General features: G+C 41.9%; 1 protein-coding gene across 2 annotated transcripts in view; it reads right to left on the bottom strand.

Moving 5' to 3' along the window:
* LOC116939926 (uncharacterized) overlaps nt 1-19,015 on the bottom strand; it is a 71,294-nt gene extending 52,279 nt beyond the window's left edge. For both annotated transcript variants that reach the window (XM_076065332.1, XM_076065333.1), the window contains exons 1-17: nt 18,912-19,015; nt 17,437-17,677; nt 16,811-16,925; nt 16,577-16,661; nt 15,282-15,367; nt 14,534-14,738; nt 13,142-13,267; nt 12,443-12,560; nt 10,975-11,113; nt 8,396-8,491; nt 6,548-6,620; nt 5,913-6,050; nt 4,662-4,826; nt 4,258-4,352; nt 3,408-3,531; nt 2,414-2,669; nt 221-267 (exon numbers count right to left, since the gene is read on the bottom strand). In XM_076065332.1, coding sequence (XP_075921447.1) covers nt 221-267; nt 2,414-2,669; nt 3,408-3,531; nt 4,258-4,352; nt 4,662-4,826; nt 5,913-6,050; nt 6,548-6,620; nt 8,396-8,491; nt 10,975-11,113; nt 12,443-12,560; nt 13,142-13,267; nt 14,534-14,738; nt 15,282-15,367; nt 16,577-16,661; nt 16,811-16,925; nt 17,437-17,677; nt 18,912-18,963 — 2,161 coding nt within the window. In that variant the 5' untranslated portion in view covers nt 18,964-19,015. The remainder of the gene's footprint in view (nt 1-220; nt 268-2,413; nt 2,670-3,407; nt 3,532-4,257; nt 4,353-4,661; nt 4,827-5,912; nt 6,051-6,547; nt 6,621-8,395; nt 8,492-10,974; nt 11,114-12,442; nt 12,561-13,141; nt 13,268-14,533; nt 14,739-15,281; nt 15,368-16,576; nt 16,662-16,810; nt 16,926-17,436; nt 17,678-18,911) is intronic.
* Nucleotides 19,016-19,586: the final 571 nt, after the last annotated feature.

The following is a 19,586-nucleotide window of genomic DNA, read 5'->3' as shown; positions in this document are numbered from 1 at the left end:
TTCCGCAGCCTGCTATGCCAAATGCGGCCGACACGCCAAATGCAGCTGCGGATTTTGCGACGGGACAGCGCCAGACGAACACGGTGCCACCAGAACGAGGCAGGGCACGAGAAAAATGATCGGGCGCCACGACCTAAAATTGGTTTCTTTCGCCAGAACATTGTAAAGGCATGCCGTGCTCTGTGAGAAGGCCGGCAACAACCACGGATCCATTGTGTACCTTCTTTTTTGCTCTCGGAGCAGAGGAGTTGTCCTTCACGGCAGTAGCTGTTAATGAAGGAAAAAAGGCATCAATGAATGTTCCAAGCCATAGTGTTTGAAGTGAATTAACAATTTATATTGTAATACATCAGACACATGGATATCACAGGAAACAATACACTTTTTTTTTAAAGAGTGCACTTTTGCTGCGCATGTGAGCATGAATATATAATTATATCCCGAGGCGGTGTCTGTGCGAAACTCCATTAAAATTATAGATCACGGCAACTACACCCCAAAAAAGTATTACCTTTAATCAGGAAAATGAGACTTGCAAAAATATACAAGCCCAAGAATAGTTAGGCAGCTGAAAGTACGTAAGATGCATAAATGTTAAGATTTATTTTCTCAAAGTCATCACTGCTTCATGCTGTAAGTGGTAGGAATGTACTACTTCAATTTGACATTTGAAGTCATGAATCATTCTTGACCATCCCTACACTTATTCTTTCTCTACAGGCAACCGTGGTGTTGTTTTATTGTTTTATACAACTTACTTTACTTCGAACATTCTTCTTGAATGTCATTGATGAAACTCAACTTATGTGACGCTGCCTTACTATGAAACAGGCAGGCAATGAATGTATGTATGTTATTTCGCACTGTGATAACCGGAGGTGCGATGATGACTGATGCGATCTACTTCCAAGTGTGAGCAATGCTCCTGTAGCTTTTAACGTAGATGTGAAAATGATGGCCTCAAAACTGAGCCCACAGGAGCCCATGGCTTCAGTGTTGAGGTTCCTCCAAAAAGATAATGCTGCGTGTGAATGCACATTGATGGCGTCACACCTCCGATTTAAGGCCCAACACCGGAGGATATTTTCACAATTCTAGAAACTGCCTGATGATGCCGGTTGTAACTATCAGTGAAATGTCATACCGATTTAAATGGTGTGATATTGCTCTCCAAGACAGCAGTGTGCTGAAGCAGTAATACATTTGTAGTGGAGTAGGAAGGTGCGTAGTGCAAACAGCGTGATTTCATGGTAACAAAGACAGTAACGGTTATGTTGGGTCAGCCTGTAGCGAAGGCAAATACAGTGCAGGTTATGTTAGGGCAATTAGGCTGGGGGAGCCAAGGACGGCTGTGATTGGCTGTAGCTGTTGTCAAGGCTAGAGTGGCGCCTAAAGGTCTGGGTGAGAAACAGGTGCGAACGACGCCGAGCGTCGTTGGGGCACGGACTAATTAATTCGGGAGTAATGAGAGCGGGGATAAATTGGGGAGTCGGGAAATGGAGCAGGAGAGGGAGTTGGGAGCTGGACGAGGCAAGACGTGGAGTGGGGAGGAAAGTTGGGAGACAGAGTTGGAGACGGAGTTTGGAAACAGAGTGTGATAGCGGAGCTGAAGAAGAGAAGCAGCCAGCAGTGGAGAGAGCGTAACAATAGCGGAGAGCAGAGACGAAGTAGTTAGCAGTGGAGAGAGCATAGCGTCGGTGATAGCGGAGAGCAGAGACGAAGTAGCTCGCAGTGGAGAGAGCATAGCATCGGTGATAGCGGAGAGCGGAGACGAAGAAGTTAGCGGTGGAGTAAGCGCAGTGATAGTGGGGAGTGGAGAGACAAAGGTGGCGAGCGAGTCGAGTGAAGTACGGCGAGCGAGCCGTGGCAACATCGATACTGTGAAATACTGAGGACATGCGGAGAGTTGTAAATAAAGCGGTGTTCGAAAAAAGACAAAAGTTGTCCGAGTGAAATCGAACACTACACATTGGCACATTTGTTTCACGTGACAACTTTATAAATCGGCTGTGTTGGGTGGAGGAGGGTTTGCGATACATAAGTTATTTTTGCAGTCTGACCTTTAAAAAATAATTATGAATGCTTTCTAATGGTTAAAACACAATACTGTAGTACTATGACAAATCGTATAGGTCACTTGGTAATTAGAGGCAGAGAATTCAGAAGCATATTACCACCAGTTATGTGGCAACATTTAAATGCTATTGTTTGGTTTAACTTTTATCGAGCTTTACAATTCATACATGACATTTAAAATTAAGCACAGAAATAATTAATGTAGCCACAGAGTTTTTGCATCGGGCGTAGATGGTGGTAAAACAGTTAAAAGAAGGAATGCAATCTTGGGTACAAATATTGTCCCCAAATACCCCAACAGCCCTGGGCCCCCATCAAACTTAATTTGGTCCATTACCATGGGATGTCTGCGATGGTCACTTTCTCGCCAGGCTTGAGGATATCGCCATTTACGTAGCAGGGGCAGCTCACGGCAGGGACGCACATCCCCTCGTCGTTAGCAAACAGGCCTTCAGCGCACTGACAGCCCTCGGCCACCAAGCCGCTCTCCTGGCACGCCAGGTCCACGCTGCTCAACGAGCGGCACGTCTGGTTGCATGCGTTGGCGTTGTAGCTGTACACTTCGGCATTTGGACACTCCACCAGCTGAGAGTCTGTTCAAAATATGAGGTGGACGGTGCAAGCGGAAAGAAACAGACACTCGGTTTAGCCTCGTGGGATGATGTTGGGGCGTGGTTTTTTTTGGTGAGCACTTGTTACGACTTAACTATTTTCCATAAAAACACACATATGCACAATCACATGCGTGAACATTCAATGGGCTTTACATTAATGCTGCAAGGCCATTTATGTTAAGACAAAAAAATTGATACTAAATTACAACATGGGCTTGTCACATTTTGGGAACAAAAAAGTGTGCTTCTCAAATATGGAGCACTGTTCAACACTCCCACACCAATGGACAATTAAGAATCGCCCCACAGGGTGACTGCGGTCAGCAATGTCAAACGATGGACCACAAAGACCACCAGCTCCCACCCACTTCGGTCATCGACTGGCAACATTTCAAACGGCCACCAGGAGTCTCCGCAAGCTGCCCACTAGCTCAACCAACCTCGACGACGTGAACACACACACGTTGCTGATCAACTCCCCACCTTATCAAAGAAAATGTTCAACACTATTTCAGAATAAGAACCTGCACTTTTTGTATCATATCACCGCTGCTGGGCACAGCTGCAAAGGCCCAAAAAACCAAATGGTCAGCAACAAACACCACTGCTAAAAGGTGTCAAAGGTGTAATAGATGTACAGCAATAGATAGGTGTAATAGCTAACGACTGTAATCGGTAGTCATTTTATTATTATTATTTTGGTGTGGGTTCTTTTACCGGTGGCCTTCCTCCAGTTTTCAAAAACGAGGCCTTTGGATGCACAGGCGAGAGCATAGGAGAGGAAGGTTTCTGTGATGCAGTCCTGTCCTGAAGGACAGCTGCATGCGTCTTGCTTGCACCTCTAAACAACGAGCACATAAAAAAGGGAGTATATTACTAAACGGATAAATAAAGCTGCCATTTATTGGTATAAACATTTTTATGGTCTCATAAAGCAAAGTGCGTCATATTTGGCAGTGATTTTAAGCACATGATTCTACCCTCTTTGAATTTATTGATTATTATAATTGTGACAGTTTTGGAAACGCCTCTGAAGTACTGTATATATGTTTTTTTTAAAGGAAGCTCTGTATGGGTGAGCAAACAATACTCCCCGTTTTCAAAGCCACCTCATGTGACAATAACGTAGCTTAATATGTTTATAAAATTCCAGTGCAAGCACATTTTCAATAAATGTTCTGAAATTATATGAGCAGTGGTGAAGCGGTTCGAGCACTACACACAATATAGCCGGTGACCTGAGTTTGATTCCGGACCAAAGCTAACAATGGTGATGAGTGATATCTAAACCAGCCCTGGGCATCTCCCCCAGCCCATGCCAATTATTATGGTGAAATAATGAAACAAATGACAGAAAATATATCAAAATGGACTATTAAAATAGGGGCAGAGTGATATTTTAACCCTCATGAAGCGTGTTTTAAACATCTTACTATGTTGTAAGATAATATCACTATAACTTTACTTGGCATGTACATTCCAAAGATGTATGACTTACGTTCACATATCGAAAATGTGCATCTACTGAAGCATTGCATATATGTGCGTGCATTGGGGCTACACTTACCGAGTAGTAGCTGTAAGGGTCGACCAGGTAATGGCAGTCCTTGAAGAATGCCGTGGAATTTCGCAGAATGGCGCATCTCAATTCAGCCTGTTTTGCTATTTGAACAATTTAAAAGAGCAAAGGAGTTAATAGTGCAGCTTTTTTATGGTTCTTATTTTATTGTTGCCAGTGACTTTGAGAGTTTATTCAGCCATAAAACTTGTGAAGTAATTAATTGTTGATAGAAAAGCAAAACGTACCCAAGCATGAGACACTAAAGTGCTGAATGCAAAACACAGCACTACAATTAAATATAGATGAGTAATAATATTTGAGATCGTTCAACTACAAGCATTACTGTACTCCCATGCTGCATACAGACATTGAATGTGGTTTTGTGGTATCATTCGAGGCAACATACATACCAACTGCCGTGTTCAGCTGGCATGGGTCTCTGATCACGGTGCCAACATCCTCACAGTCTGGGTTCACTTTCCATGAGTTTGCAAATGCAGCGGCAGTGCCTTCCACAAGCCCTTGGCTGGACATGAAGTCATCCGAAGCGATGCCATTGAAATTTCCACATAGCCCTGTTGGCGTACACATTGGAAAAAATGACTAGGTTTGTTTTGTTGCTCATGTTAGTCATTTACTTTAAGATAATAAATAAGTTTGTCATGTTACATCTAATGTTGCTGTGGTTTTCACACCTGATGATGACTGCTTGTGTTGCGTTCGAAACGTCGTGAGAATTTTATTGTTTCATATTTTTATTATGTTATTGTTTCCCTTCTACGTGACTTTACCGAAAGGACCAATAATATGTTACATCTAATTAAGCAAATCAAGGTAATGATCAGACATTTGAATCACAATTGGTGTTTGAAAATAAATAATTTATCTTACTTAAAGCTATATATAACTTTATATGGGCCGAACTGTGAAGCAGTGGTTAGTGCACTGCAATATGAAACCGGCAACCCGAGTTTGATTTCCAGCCATGGCTAAGAGCAGTGGTGAATGATATCTGAACTAGTCCTCGGCTCTCCTTTCACCAATTTGCAATGACCAGTATGGTCAAACAACCCCCATGAATTATATGGCAAGCGGATAACTTAATCCAGCAATGGATTTACAAAGGACCTTACACTATTATTTGTATATATCACGCAGTGATGTGTTTATACATTTGTTTAACCAGCAATTGATTATTCTTTGAAATCAATGACAAATTATATATTTTTTTATAAATGTTGTGTTGAATGGCTATGGAAGGAAAAACACTCTGGAATGGTAGATACATTTTACTCTTGGATTGGGATTGACCTTTTCCATGCTAGTAGAGTCATACCTTAACATTAGCCATACCGACATGGAGTGATCTCAAGCAATGTTTTAAACCACGTGATAACTCAAGAGACCAGGATAGAAGTCTAATCTGCAAGAGTGACCTGGGTCTCCAAAATGACAAAAGCATAACGAATAAAATTAAGTTAAGCAATGAAGAAAATATAAATCGGGACAAAAACAACTGTGTTCGCAATGATATTTTTTTTAATATATTCGAATGATCCACTCTACCTTCATCCTCCAGTCACAGTACATATTATTCAATCAACATACATTTACCACGAATCAACGCATTCATTTGAAATGTGAGAGATGTTAAAATGTACCTGTTTCCCTGAACATCACGCTGTCAATGAGCCCAATGTAGACCTGCATGGTCGGGGAATTCTGTACCAGCATCATCATCCCGTATGACGTATCAACCTGAATGAACATTGAGGATTTCCGAAATATCTTGACCGAATCTGCGGAGGACGATAAACACAACACGATTGTTCATCCTGTATTCTGACACGGGGAGCTCCGGTGGCTTAAACTGCAATACAAAAGCTTGATTATTTTTTTTAAGAATGCACCTTATCGAGGCAAGCAGTGTTTACAGAATAGTAAACAAAAGACAAACACAATGTTAGAGCAACACAATCGGATTGTTCTAATACAGCCGTATTGGAGGCACGTCAGGATAAAATGTATAGAAAGATGAATGAGAGGTGAATGTAAGTAGACTTGGGGTGGACCAATCGGTGAAGGGCAAGATAGCAGGTGGACGAGACTGGCGATGGAATTGCAGCTAACAGAGAGCACACAGCCAAGAGGCGGATCATCGTCGAGATTGTGCAGAAGTGAAATCGATTGTGGTATCACTAGATCAGCAGGGATGGTGACAGCTTGCAGGCCCTCATCTAACAGTGGGCGATGGCTGATGAGGTTGATGACTGCATTTAGAGTAGTTTTAAATTACCTGATATGTACGGCAGAGAAACACTCATTTGTGACGAAATAATTTTTCCGTTGCTTTTGAATTCAAGAGATCTCTGTATGAACAGAAATAAAACAAAGATTGCATTGTATTGTTTAAGCGGACATATATTATAACAGCAAATTGTATGATCTATCTTCTATATATAAAAGTAAAAAATTGTGTGTGGGTTTGTTTGTGGGTTTGTGGCGGGGTTTGTGTGTGGGTTTGTGTGTGGTCGCGCGCTTGGCTCTCCAACGGTTGGGTTTACGTAAAAAAAATATATTGCCAGGTACCACGCAAGCGCTATTCCTGTTTCCCATCTGTCAACTTTACATTACTTGAATTAGAGATTTTGTGCAGTTTGCGTTCAATTATTTATTAAATGGAGCGCGCTCGACCGTACCAAGTCACAGGCGTTCTGTGGGGGGGACGGATTTAACCAAGTCGGTCGGGGTGAGGGGGACATTTTCACACAAAAGGCTGACGTTAATTCCTCTAAATGTCATGTACCCCACCCCACCCCAATACGTGCAGTTACTGCTATAGAGTCCCTACATTAATATTATATAGCGCTTCGATAGTAATTATTGTAGCGTGGGCCCAGCCCACAGCCTGCCAGGGAGCCACCTCGGCCGGCTGCACAATCTAGGCGAGGCCGCGGGTTCTGCACGGGACTAGGCCTCACCACGGTAATGTTAAGTACAATTTTATTGCTTCTTTCGCTAAACTCACGTACATAGAAAAATTATATTAAAACAATTGGTTTGGAAATATAATAATCATTTTGTTTGTGTGCAGACAACTTTTTTGTATTGCTTCTTTCGCTAACCTCACGTAGATAGAAACCTATTATTTAATTAATCACCTTGTGAATAATTAATTACTTTTTTTTGCGTGCAGACAAATATTATTTCATTTTCTTGCTTCTTTCGCTAAACGCACGTACATAAAAAACTATCATTTACATAACCTTGGAAATATTAACATACTATTGTTTGTACAAAATATTATTTAATTTTCTTCTTTCGCTAAACTTACGTACATTCAAACCTATTTCTTTAATAATCACCTTGCATTTATACGAATAATTATGTTTGTTTGCAGACAACTCATTTTTCACAATTTACTGTCTTTATTGTGTGTGTGCCTATGTCCTTGTGTCCGTGTAAGTTCATCTGCGTGTCAGCGATGGTCGCTTTGTGTGTGTGCGCGAGTCGATGCGTCTGTGTGTGCGTCGATGTTTGTGTGTGTGTGTCGATGTGTATGTGTAAGTCCAAGTGTGTGCATGAGTCAATGTGTGTGTCAGTCGATGTGTCTGTCAGTCGATGTGTGTGTGTAAGTCCCATGTGTGTGAGTGTCAGAGTCGATGTGTTTGTGTGTGTGAGTCCATGTGTGCGTGTAAGTCGATGTTTATGTGTTTGTAAGTCGACGTGTGTGTGCGAGTCAATGTGTCTTTGTGTGTAGGGCGTTGTGTGTGTCAGTCTGTGTATGTGTGTGTGAGTCTGTGGGTGTGTAAGTCGATGTGTGTGCATGGCTCCATGTGTGTGTAAGTCCATGTGTGTGTCTTAGTCGATATGTGTGTGTGGAGTCCATATGTGTGTTTAGGTCGATGTGTGTGGTTGTCTATGTATGTGTGTGTGTGAGTCGCTGTATGCGTGTACGTCGATATGTGTGTAACTCCGTGTGTGTAGCTAAAGTCGATGTTTGAGTGTGTGGGTCGATCTCTGTAAGTGTGTGTAAGTCGATGTGTGTGTCTGTCTTTTTGAACCGGGCAACGCTGGGTACTTCCCGCTAGTATATTTATAACAGTCGATACGTTTCTTATCGGTAAGACTGTTAATTACATACCATTGGTGTTTTCAAATAGATACTATCCAAGCAAGTCCGATCAACCAGTCCAGTTGGGCATGATGTAAGTAGAACCTCCACGGACCAATCATCCCCCTGGAAATTGGACAGAATTATGCAAACGTGTCAAAATTCACTCCACATATCGTTTTCACATGTGGAGATGACACAATACAACAGGAAGTCAAGTTGACAACACTTGAGTACTACTGGTACATACTAAACATATACATTCTAATAGACAAAAAAAACACTTTTGACGAGCGTTTTTGCCCGTGTAGATTGCATCAAATGTGAAATATTCAATAGAAAAATAGTTCAGCTCATGATTATTAATGAGGGGGGGGGGTTGCCCCATGTGGAGTAGCGTCACCCGCTAATGGTTATTGGGGGAAGGGGTGCAGCATGTGGAGTGACGTCACCCCCTCATGGTTATTGTGGAGGGGTGCGGCATGTGGAGTGACGTCACCCCCTCATGGTTATTGTGGAGGGGTGCGGAATGTGGAGTGACGTCACCCTCTCATAGTTATTGCGGAGGGGTGCGGCATGTGGAGTGCCCGACCTTCTTGTGCATACATTTCCACGCGGGCATGAATACAGTAAAACCTTGGATAGCGAGCATAATTTGTTCCGGAAACGTGTTTGTAATCCAAAGCACTCGTATATCAAAGCACTCGTATATCAGTTGTGATCAGACAAAGCGTATACGTACTACTCGTATTGCAAGACCTTACTCGTTTATCAAATTAATATTTATTTAAAAATTTTGCTCGTCTTGCAAAACACTCGCAGACCAAGTTACTCGCAATCCAAGGTTTTACTGTATTAATGAAGGGGGGGCTGGCTCTTTTGCAGTGACGTCACGCACGGATGTAGCATTGTGCTGCGTAGATAGATTTTTTTACCGTCACTTTCTGGAAATAAACGTCATATTTGAAACGACTTTGCGTAATAAGTTATATAATTGAGCTCGACCTTCCTCTGCGTTAGTGTAAAAATCCGCCCACTCATGAATATTAATAAGGGGGGGGGGTGGTCCTCGCTGAGTGACATCACGCGGGTGGGTGGGCCTCATGTGGAGTGACGTCACGCGCGGGACGGACAGACATTTCTGGGTGATTATAGTAGGTAATTGTGCCGTGACATGTCACGAGACAAGGAATACATTGTCAGAAACTGAAGAAATGTGCCAATGGATCAATGACCCAAAAAAGTTTTGCCCAATGTCTTTTAATCTCATTTAAAAAATATTGACAAAACATAATTATTTCGCCTCATTGCCTATTGGGGGCAAGCGCTATTAGTGACTATTATTCATGTATGTTGATCTTATTTGACACTGCACGTAGCCAACCGTGCTTAATACTGGCATTGTGCACGAGGAGATGATGTGATCGGATTTGTCTCCCCAACGTTGATGGTTGTTGTACACCGCAGCACATATGACTCTCATTTAAAGCCGAGTCAATCTGTGGGAGACCTCATGACAGGTTCCGACACTGACGTTATCCGTGACTGGAAATCGAACCGAGGTCACTGGGTTTTTAGCGGAGCATTCTAACTACTACTAACAATAATAACTCCAACTAGTAACCCGCACAGTTTTTACTCACCGTCAAAGAGAGAGAACGACTCAGAGGCGCAAGGAACCACAAGACATGTGGGAAGGCAAGCAAGTGGTGAGCCGGCTCCAATAATTATTGCCCAAGCTCTGCAGTTGCTCTGTATGTAAACATGTTTTCATCCAACTAATGTTCATACACGCGCGGGGAAACGTGAGCACCCAGAGACAACCCACGCGTGCGAGGGAGGCACCGCTATTCCATGCAAGATGACACAGATGGAGGGAGATTAGCGCGAATACGCTGGACCGCATTCTCCTGGCAAGCCAGAGAGTATGGGGACTTCGACACCCGTGCGAAGGGAGTTTCACAGCATTTGAACCTCATGGAGGTACCCCGGGGTAGTCTGTTGATGGTCGGCGATGCGGCGATTGACTCATCTCGACGAGCTGTACACGATGCACCACTACGGTGCGTACGAGCATTCTGGGTTTCAGCGCAATCGCCCTCGCTGCGTTTCGACATCGTGGAGTAGCACTGATTTCGCATTGAATGGTACCCCAGTCGCGGAGTTAAGTACATCCCTGGAAAAAATGGTGTCCCAGAAATAAAATATTTCATTGCCTCGGCCAGTTTTTATTATTTGGTTACCCCGGGGTATAGCCATAAGGATCAATTGTGCAACCCCCACACACGGCGCTGGATTGCAGGGCACGTACAGCTACGACTCTCCTTCTGCCCCAATGCTCTGAGTGCAACGTGCGCTTGTTTCTAATAAATTGTTAATCTTGCCAAACGCGCTGGTGAGCATGTCGACCGAGTGCTCCCCGGTGACATTTTGCCAACCACGTCCCCTCGCTTGAACCATTCCTGGCTGAGCGATCGTAAAGGGCCTCGGGTGAAGACATTCAAAAAAGGTCACAAATGATGGCGCATCAGTCAAGGGGGGGGGGTGGGGGGGGGAGACACCGAGAAACGCTGACGGAGTGCACGCACGTTGCCATTGGGCGTACTCACCACCGCCAGGTAGTAGCTGCAGACTCCGTGGAAAGTGTAAGACCTGGAGTCGAACGTGTTGAAGTGGGCGCCACTCTCCAGGGAGCAGGCCTTCGGGCAGAGGCGTGTGGTGCAGGTCCATGACCCTGCCTCGCACGTGCTGTTAATGCACAGGGACAAAAGGTGTCGCGTGGCACTTGCAAACGGTTGTATTCGTTTACCAAGTTACTGTGAGATGCCTCAGCCCTCTTCACCCCCCCCCCCCCGCAAAGATCTAATTTGTTCCCAATACGTTGCCTGAATGTTTTGTTCATTTGTATGGATATGTGTGTTGAACTTCTTTCACACCGTACGTAGCCGTGCTAATTGGAGGTAAATGTCACGAAAGTACTGTACAGTGTTCCCAACTCTCATGTCAAACAATGAGAGGGATTGGGAAGAGAGTTTAGCAATATTTCTAAAATGCTATCGGGTTACGATGTGGAACATTTACATTAAGATGTTTTATTTATCTTTAGCTAGATCATCATCAGTGCCATACTCTAGGTCCATGGTTAGAATGTTTGCTTTCTTGGCTGATGTTCTATGATAATGGAGGCACTCGTGTGCACCGACTTCCACTGACTCACAGAGAAGCAAATTAAGTTGATTAAATTGTGCATTTTAATAAATTAAAAAATACACACACAATTAGGGTCTAACTGAAGACAATATAATACACAGTGAATCTATTTATTAGTTGTGCTCCGAAAGAAACAAATGTGTCTCAATCTTGATTTGAAGCTTCCGTGACTGCAGGAATCAATAATACTCTTTGGTTCTTTCGGTAAAGTCTTTCGGTAGGTATAAAATAAAATAAATCACGACGTTTCGATCGGAACACAAGCGGTCGTCCTCAGGCGGGAAAAATAATCTAGCAGTGGAACTGCTGTTGGTTCAGCTGTTGCTTCAGCAGTTCCATTGCTGGATTATTTTTTCCACCTGAGGACGACCGAAACGTCGTGATATATTATTTTTATTTTTCTACCTACGTGACTTTACCGAAAGAACCAAATAGTACAAATGTGTCTCATTGACAGTGTATGTGCAAGACACGTGGTGGCCAACCGGCATCTCCCGAGCCACATGCGGTGGCTCTTTAATCCACCCACATGCTGGCTCTATCGAAAGGGCATCACGTATAACATATATAACACTAGCAAAGAATAATGAATGTCTTCCGTGTTGTGCCAAAAACTGTCAATATATACACATGAAAAGTGTTTATATATATACACACACTTGGTTCTTTGTAGAACTTGCGGGTACTTGTTGTCTCTTGGTCTGTTACAGGTTGGCCACCCGTGATGTAAGAGATGACGCTGAATTCTGTGCATGCTTGTGCGCGTGTCTTCAAACGACCACGTTCTATCATTACATTGTTGTAAGTCGTCTGTGAGTTATAAGTGGAAACTAAATCATTACAATATAGCGAGCACACAATGCCTACCAGGAATTGCAGTCTATGGTGATCTTATCCGACGCATCGTATGTAATCCCATTGTAGTTGCATCTACATTCTTCTGGTGCGATACACGTTTCTTCGTTGATAGCGGAAAGCACAGTTCCTGTGAAGTAAGTGCAAGCGACGAACTATTGAGAATGCAGCTGACACAATCGCGCACTGGCACATCGATAAAGGGCGGTCATCTGTTGGACAGCATGGCCACACAATTTATTGATCTCTTCATTCCAACATCACAAATTTTACGAATCGGTTACCAATCAAATTTTGTTAAAGCTTGGACATTTCTCAATATATCAGAACTTGCCCAGAGTTATAAATTGCATTGGCTCTTGAGGTGCTGTGTTGTTTTTTTATTGTTTAAATAAACTGAAGATAAAATCTGTCAGTATAAATGACAATTTTACATGTTATGATTGCCTGCTCAACACCACCATCACTACAATTTAAAGAATTCACATAACCACAAATAGAAAAAAAAATACTGTGAGGACTCCAACAAAGGCAGCAAAGCAACAACTCAGCATACCCAGTTCTATCATATTTCACCACGTCAATGACGATATCAACTTTCACAAGTTCATGGCAGTAAAATTATGCTTCATTGGACATTTTGAATCCCTTGACTAAAATGTAACAACAACAACAAAACAAATAAAAACAGGTGTGCTTTTTGGGACCCACCTGACGGGCAGACACAGCCGGCAACACACGGTTCCTGACACTTGGATGGGTCCATGTTGGCACAAGTTGGAGGGCAGGTGGAGCCACACTCCTGATACTCGAGATTACCTGGGCAATCTTGGGGTGCTAATTGGACACAAAAAAAACGATCTTACCACATTTATACATGCTATGCACTTCATAAAAAGCGGTTCCCAGGAACGGGGAAGGGCCTGTGGTCACGCTCGCAAGCGAAGGAAGGACAGATTCTTAGCTCAAGGCCTGGATGTGATCATCCACAGCAGGTCTATTATAACTCAAGTTTTTTGCTTGGCTTTTCTCAAACCCACATTGCAGAAGAGTTCTGGATCAGCTATCCAACTCCGATGTTGCCTTTGAGGTACAAAAAAACTCGGACATACAAAAGGTGGGAAGAATCTCACATTCCCGAAAGAGAGGAGAACAACATGTAAAGTCATTTTCCTGAGTGCAGTTATACGCAGCTGACAAAAACCATGACGTTTTATGTTCCAGGAAGACGTAGAGATTTACCAGGACAGCTGCCTCAAAGAGAGGCTGCTCCTGGGAAAGCCAGGACAGGTGAAAAACTCTCGTCGGACAGTGGAACCAACGCCTTGAGCTCAATCCCTAAACATTGACGCTGCATTTAGAAATCCTCCATCGCTTTTGAGACTGGAAACAGTTCCAGACTGCTTGTTGGAGACACATAATGTACTTCATTCCATGCCCCGTACTGTTTATATTTACACTTACGCACCATTTACATGGCTGTAGCGTGGCCACATCAGTAGCTAAAACCATTGCTGACTTTCCTCCAGTGATATGACTTTCACTGGCCCTGGAGAGTAAATTACTTCGGCTGGAAATGTAACTCGTGTTCTCGCCATTGGAAGACATGCATGCACTACCGACTTAAATCCTAACCCTCTATAGCACAGTATGCATTTATGTGTATTCAGGATGTTCTGATTCCGATCAATAATACACCACACTGCATATGGTACTGTAATACGTGTTGTACCCAATAAGGTGGATTAAGCTTGACTTTGATCAAATCCAATTTGATTACAGCAACATAAGCTTGTCAGGTTATATGTAATTGTCATTCTGCCATTCTTGTCACGGTGAGTTGTCAATATTTAAGAGATTACAGCTGGCTCGATGGCAACTGTACATTCAATACACAATCGGTTGTGTGTATGAACAAAACATGCATTGTGCAACATTACATTAAAATTTAAATATTAATTAATTGCAACTTGATGATTACTCACACACTGGCACTGCAACTGAACTTCACTCATCACAACCGCAAGTAAACAACGATGGCATCGTTGATAAACTTCACATTTGTCTATTTGAGCAAAGTGCGAATTGAAAAATGGTACATACGGCACATCTGGCTTGAGCGCCAATTCGGCAGTGGCTTGTACTGAAGGCTGCACTCCCTGGAGTAAGCTGACAAGGCAGCGCATCCGCAAGTGGTGGCACTACCACACTGGCATTTCTCGATGGCACACATGGCTGCATAGCCCTCCTGGTTCAGGCCACACGAGCCTATCCCATTCAGAGTTCGCCTGCAAAATGTTTGGATTTTCTGTGGCGGGTTTTTTTGGGGTGGAGGAATCAATGGTGAGAGTCAGGGGGTGGGGAAGGGGGAGGCACATTTTATTTCATTTATCTTGGGTTACATTTACTGTATTAATAACGAAGTCCTGCGATTATAATTGTATATCAGCGTAGCCATAAAGGCAAAAATTATGAAAGCAATTGCATTGATGCAAAATTAAGTCATAGCTTAGCACTGTAGTATGTCCTCATTAAGATATGTTATAAATACAGTACATCAACATCAAACAACATAAACAAGAAATATTATTGTTTTATATAATCAATATAAGTTAAACAATTTATGCACTTATTTTTTATTATTTTGGAATAGAAAGCTTTCACACTTCCACCCAAAAAAAAATATGTATGCTGTTCCTAGCCAATGGTTTGTGCTACAAAATATGTTTGGTGGAAAGCCATCAAGCTTAAAAAAAAAACTCCTCTGTTTACACATTTAAAATGTTTCCTATTGTTGGGGTTGTGGGGAGAAAGTGCAAAGATCCTGCAATTGGTAGATACGAATGTTTACCTCATCCTTGCAGGACGATGTAACCACTGCAGTGCATTTCCCAGAACTCTTGGGCTGGATTAAATATTGCTGGATGGCTGGGAGTGCTGTATGAAGAAACACATTGTGGCAACATATTAACATTGTTAATGTCTCTCTTTTCCCCCATCTTTTATTCCACCTTCTTTTATATGGTTCAGTCGTGTCGGGAATATTGCTCGCGAATTGTGCGACCGGGTTTGAGTGAGTCTTGCATCGCGATATAACGTGCCCACGTTTTTTTCACAATATAAAAGAAAAACATTGTTAATGCCTTATAAGAAATTCAGCTGCTAAGTGTGATATTTTCATGATGGTGTCTTGCATTGAGATATTTTCTTTTAAACCTAATGTAATAAGGCAGATGGATACAAAATATAATTGTTATTTACAATGTGCAATGATGCATTACTCATTTGGTATTTGGTACGAAACAGGGCGTCATAGCACTCTGTAGGAACATGTTTCTTGCCCAGTTATGCAATGCTAATAAATATATAAGCACAACGAGTTAATTATTTAATTATTGCAAACTCGTCATATTTCTTCAATAATATTTACAAATCGGGCAGCTAACAATGGGTGCATTAGTTAGCCCACGTCAATTCCTGTAATGTATGTTGAATCTAAACCAATCTAAACCCATGGCTGAAATTTATACTAATGTATAGTATACCCATCATTTACAATTGTTATCATGGCTGACAATGGGACAAATTATTATTGTTACAAACATCATTTGTATATATGTAGAGAGAGCATCAAAATAAAACTGAATATTTATATTATGCCCAAAATAGAGAGTCATGTGCTTTACAGTGACAAACACAAATGAAAGTGATATATATTTTTTAAGTTAAGGTGCAATTGAGAACACTTCACAAAGAATAGTACTTCATAGGCAGAGAAGGAAAGGAGCATCTTGAGTCTGGGCTTGAACAGGGGCAGCAAATCAGCAGAACATATCGCCAGTGCGAGGAAATGCCAGACAACGGAGGCAGCAGCAGAGAAGGAGCGACCTCCGGGTGAGCAGAGGTAAGCTGAAGGTGTTCAGAGAAGGCCTCAAATCCTGGAGTTGAGCGCACATGTGACGGGAGTAGATTACAGGGGAGAGGCAGGCAGGAGTGAAGGCAATTTTATCATGTGATGTTGACTCAGGATTTAAATAAGAGGACAATCTTAGAGCATGTGGTAAAATCGGGATTTGGTTGGGAGCCAGTGGATTGATCTGAGGATTGGAGTGATGTAGTCTCATTGACCGGTGCAAGCTGTCTTACTATATGAAGTTGTCACAGTCGAAGAGCCATCGAAGTTGCCACACAAGCCGCACAGCTGTTGGCGGAATTCGTCCCCAGCCACCACCTACAAGAAGACAACACCGGATTTCTTTTAGCATTTAATCACACAGGGACTATAGCATTTAGAGCACACGGACGATCGTGGATGTACCAAGTTGTACTTCAAACCAGAATGCAGCATGCAAGAAGACGTTCTGAAAATGGTGGATTTACCGTGAAGGCGTCATCATTCAAGTAAGCGGATATCTCGAGTTGCCTGAAAGCCAGTTTCACACCACTGCCATGGGTTTGGATGAGAATCTTGTTGTTGCTGAAGGGTAGCGTCAATCTGGGAAACATTTCATTTGTGTCAATAAAACATGGCCAAGTGATAAACCAAAAGCACGGAGTTACCAGTTCAAGTTGCTAACAGAATTTTGCTGTAATGTTCAACATTTCAACAATTATGAAGTGTGTTTCACAAAAGGGGTTGTGAACTCTACGTCGAGATATGTCAACAAATGTGAACGTCTACGAGTCATTCAATTCTTGCGTTGAGAAACATGTTCAGGTATTAAATGCCAATGTTTAGGTCTGCTAGCCACGAGAGGCCTTCAGAAGAGTTCATGTAGATTTGATATTCCTCCATTTAAGAAGCGCAGACTACAGTGGTTTACTATGTTTAATATATGTTTAATAAAATTACTGAACTAGTCTAGACAAAAGTATAACATTTAGGAAAGTATTTAACATTAATTCTGTTTTCTCCAATGAGTTACAAAAAAGTGGTTTGTGAATAACGTGACCCTTTACATTTGGTACTTGACATTTACAAACAATGACTATTTCTTTGTACTTACATGCGATTATTAAACGAGACCTTCCCATTGGCAAATTGTGCAACATCAGTGTCAATTTTGAATAAAATTTCGGAGAACTGTTCGTTTGCCCCATGGCTTATCTTGATGTTGAACTCTTCGTATGAACTTCTGCAGTCCTGAAAGAACATGTAGCTACAGTTGGAGCTGAATTTAAAAAATGCTTCATCAAACGTCTTGAAGAATCCCCCTCCCCAAGTGGTGCAGACGGCTTGCTGTGATCCTTGGAAAAGAAGACAAAACACCGGTCGCAAGTTTTTGCCGAACACGCACGCTTACTTTTTTAGCTCGCCAATGTGTTTTCTGGCTGTACCGCGTATTGTATGGCACGATGTCCAACGTTTTTGCTCGAAACGTCGGACATCAAGACAAAACAGCACGATACAACCCAAAAACACATCGATACGCGCTGCAACAGCGAGCACCTACGCAGTAGACTTATCGTTTAACTAAGCCCCATTTCATATCATACCATACAACAGCGAGCACCTACGCAGTAGACTTATCGTTTAACTAAGCCCCATTTCATATCATACCATACAACAGCGAGCACCTACGCAGTAGACTTATCGTTTAAATAAGCCCCATTTCATATCATACCATACAACAGCGAGCACCTACGCAGTAGACTTATCGCTTAACTAAGCCCCATTTCATATCATACCATACAACAGCGAGCACCTACGCAGTAGACTTATCGCTTAACTAAGCCCCATTTCATATCATACCATACAACAGCAAGCACCTACGCAGTAGACTTATCGCTTAACTTAACATTGCATACTACACCGGACAACGGTGATAACTTATGCAGTAGACTCAACGCTTAACCAAAACTCATTGCATACTATACCGTACAATGATGATAACCTACGAGTAGACTTATCACTTGACTAAACCTCATTGCATACTATACCGTACAACGGTGATAACCAATGCAATAGACTCGTCGCTTAACTAAACCACACTGCGTACTCCAGATAGAGAGATATTTTTCAACTGGGTGTTGTAAAGATGTTAATCACATGGTTGGTAGCCTGTGGAACCATCTTAAAATAAGAACTATAATTTGAAAATTTTCAAAAATAAAGTAATATAATAGGAAAAGTCGGTGGCAAGAATTGTTTCAAGAGAAGATAGGTATGGCTCGGGTTTTTGCTTGAAAGGTATGTCTTTTTTAATAGACAATAGTGCTATAAAGTAAGCATTGCACGAAATACTGCATCACATTACATTGTTTTACACTTCAAGAGGCATATTTCGATTTTGTATAGACCCAAATCACAGACATGAAAACGGACATAAAACCAAAACTTACAATATATTATCAAACCGAACTAAGTACAGGTAACTACACATTTATTGCGTGCATATGTCGATAAATGACTCGCAACCATTCAGTTCAAAAGTAAAATGTCTCAATGTCAATGCAAAAAGTACAATAACATGTCACTTACGTGCAACACTCAGCATGCACAACGATAGCTGCAAAATCAGTCTGAGCCCCATTGTAAAATAAAGGAATTGGCACCGACTGATTGACTTGCTACTACAGTCTGCGTCTTTATATACCAAGACCTGTTCAACCCTAACATTAAGGTGCGTCTCTTTGCTGTACCGCATGCAGAAAATTCAGTCGCCTTAGGCTATGGCGGCTGACTCATTTCTATCTTGACTATCCCATCACTCAAGTAAACTCCCTGTCGTCATGTACCACAAATTCTTACAGTAATATTTAAATATATTTTTACTCCCACAACATATTTCATACTCTTTGGTTCTATTGGGTAAAGTCACGTATTTTATTTTCACCTACGTGACTTTACCCAATAGAACCAAAGAGTATGGATCCTAGCAGTCAAGAAAGCTTTAAATCCAACATATTTCATAGTGCGTTTGTATCTTATGCTATGGTAACACTATATAGGAGTGTAACATGTTGCACACATAAGTAGAATTCATTCGTAAGACCTTTTCCGATGTAGTTTTAAAATGTGAAAAAATCTGTATCACTGACCTGACCTTAAATGTGTAGAATATAATTTATTATCAGTGAGTATATGATCCATAATTAAAAAGCGGATTTGAAACTTACAATTGTAATAAACGTATTATTTTAACTAACACATCTT

The sequence above is a fragment of the Petromyzon marinus genome, chromosome 7 (assembly GCF_048934315.1).
Source record: "Petromyzon marinus isolate PM22_M1 ecotype Great Lakes invasive population chromosome 7, UKy_Petmar_22M1.pri1.0, whole genome shotgun sequence".
Classification (NCBI taxonomy): domain Eukaryota; kingdom Metazoa; phylum Chordata; class Hyperoartia; order Petromyzontiformes; family Petromyzontidae; genus Petromyzon; species Petromyzon marinus.
The sequence above is the reverse complement of the archived record's forward strand: the minus strand, read 5'-3'. Positions and strand labels throughout refer to the sequence as shown.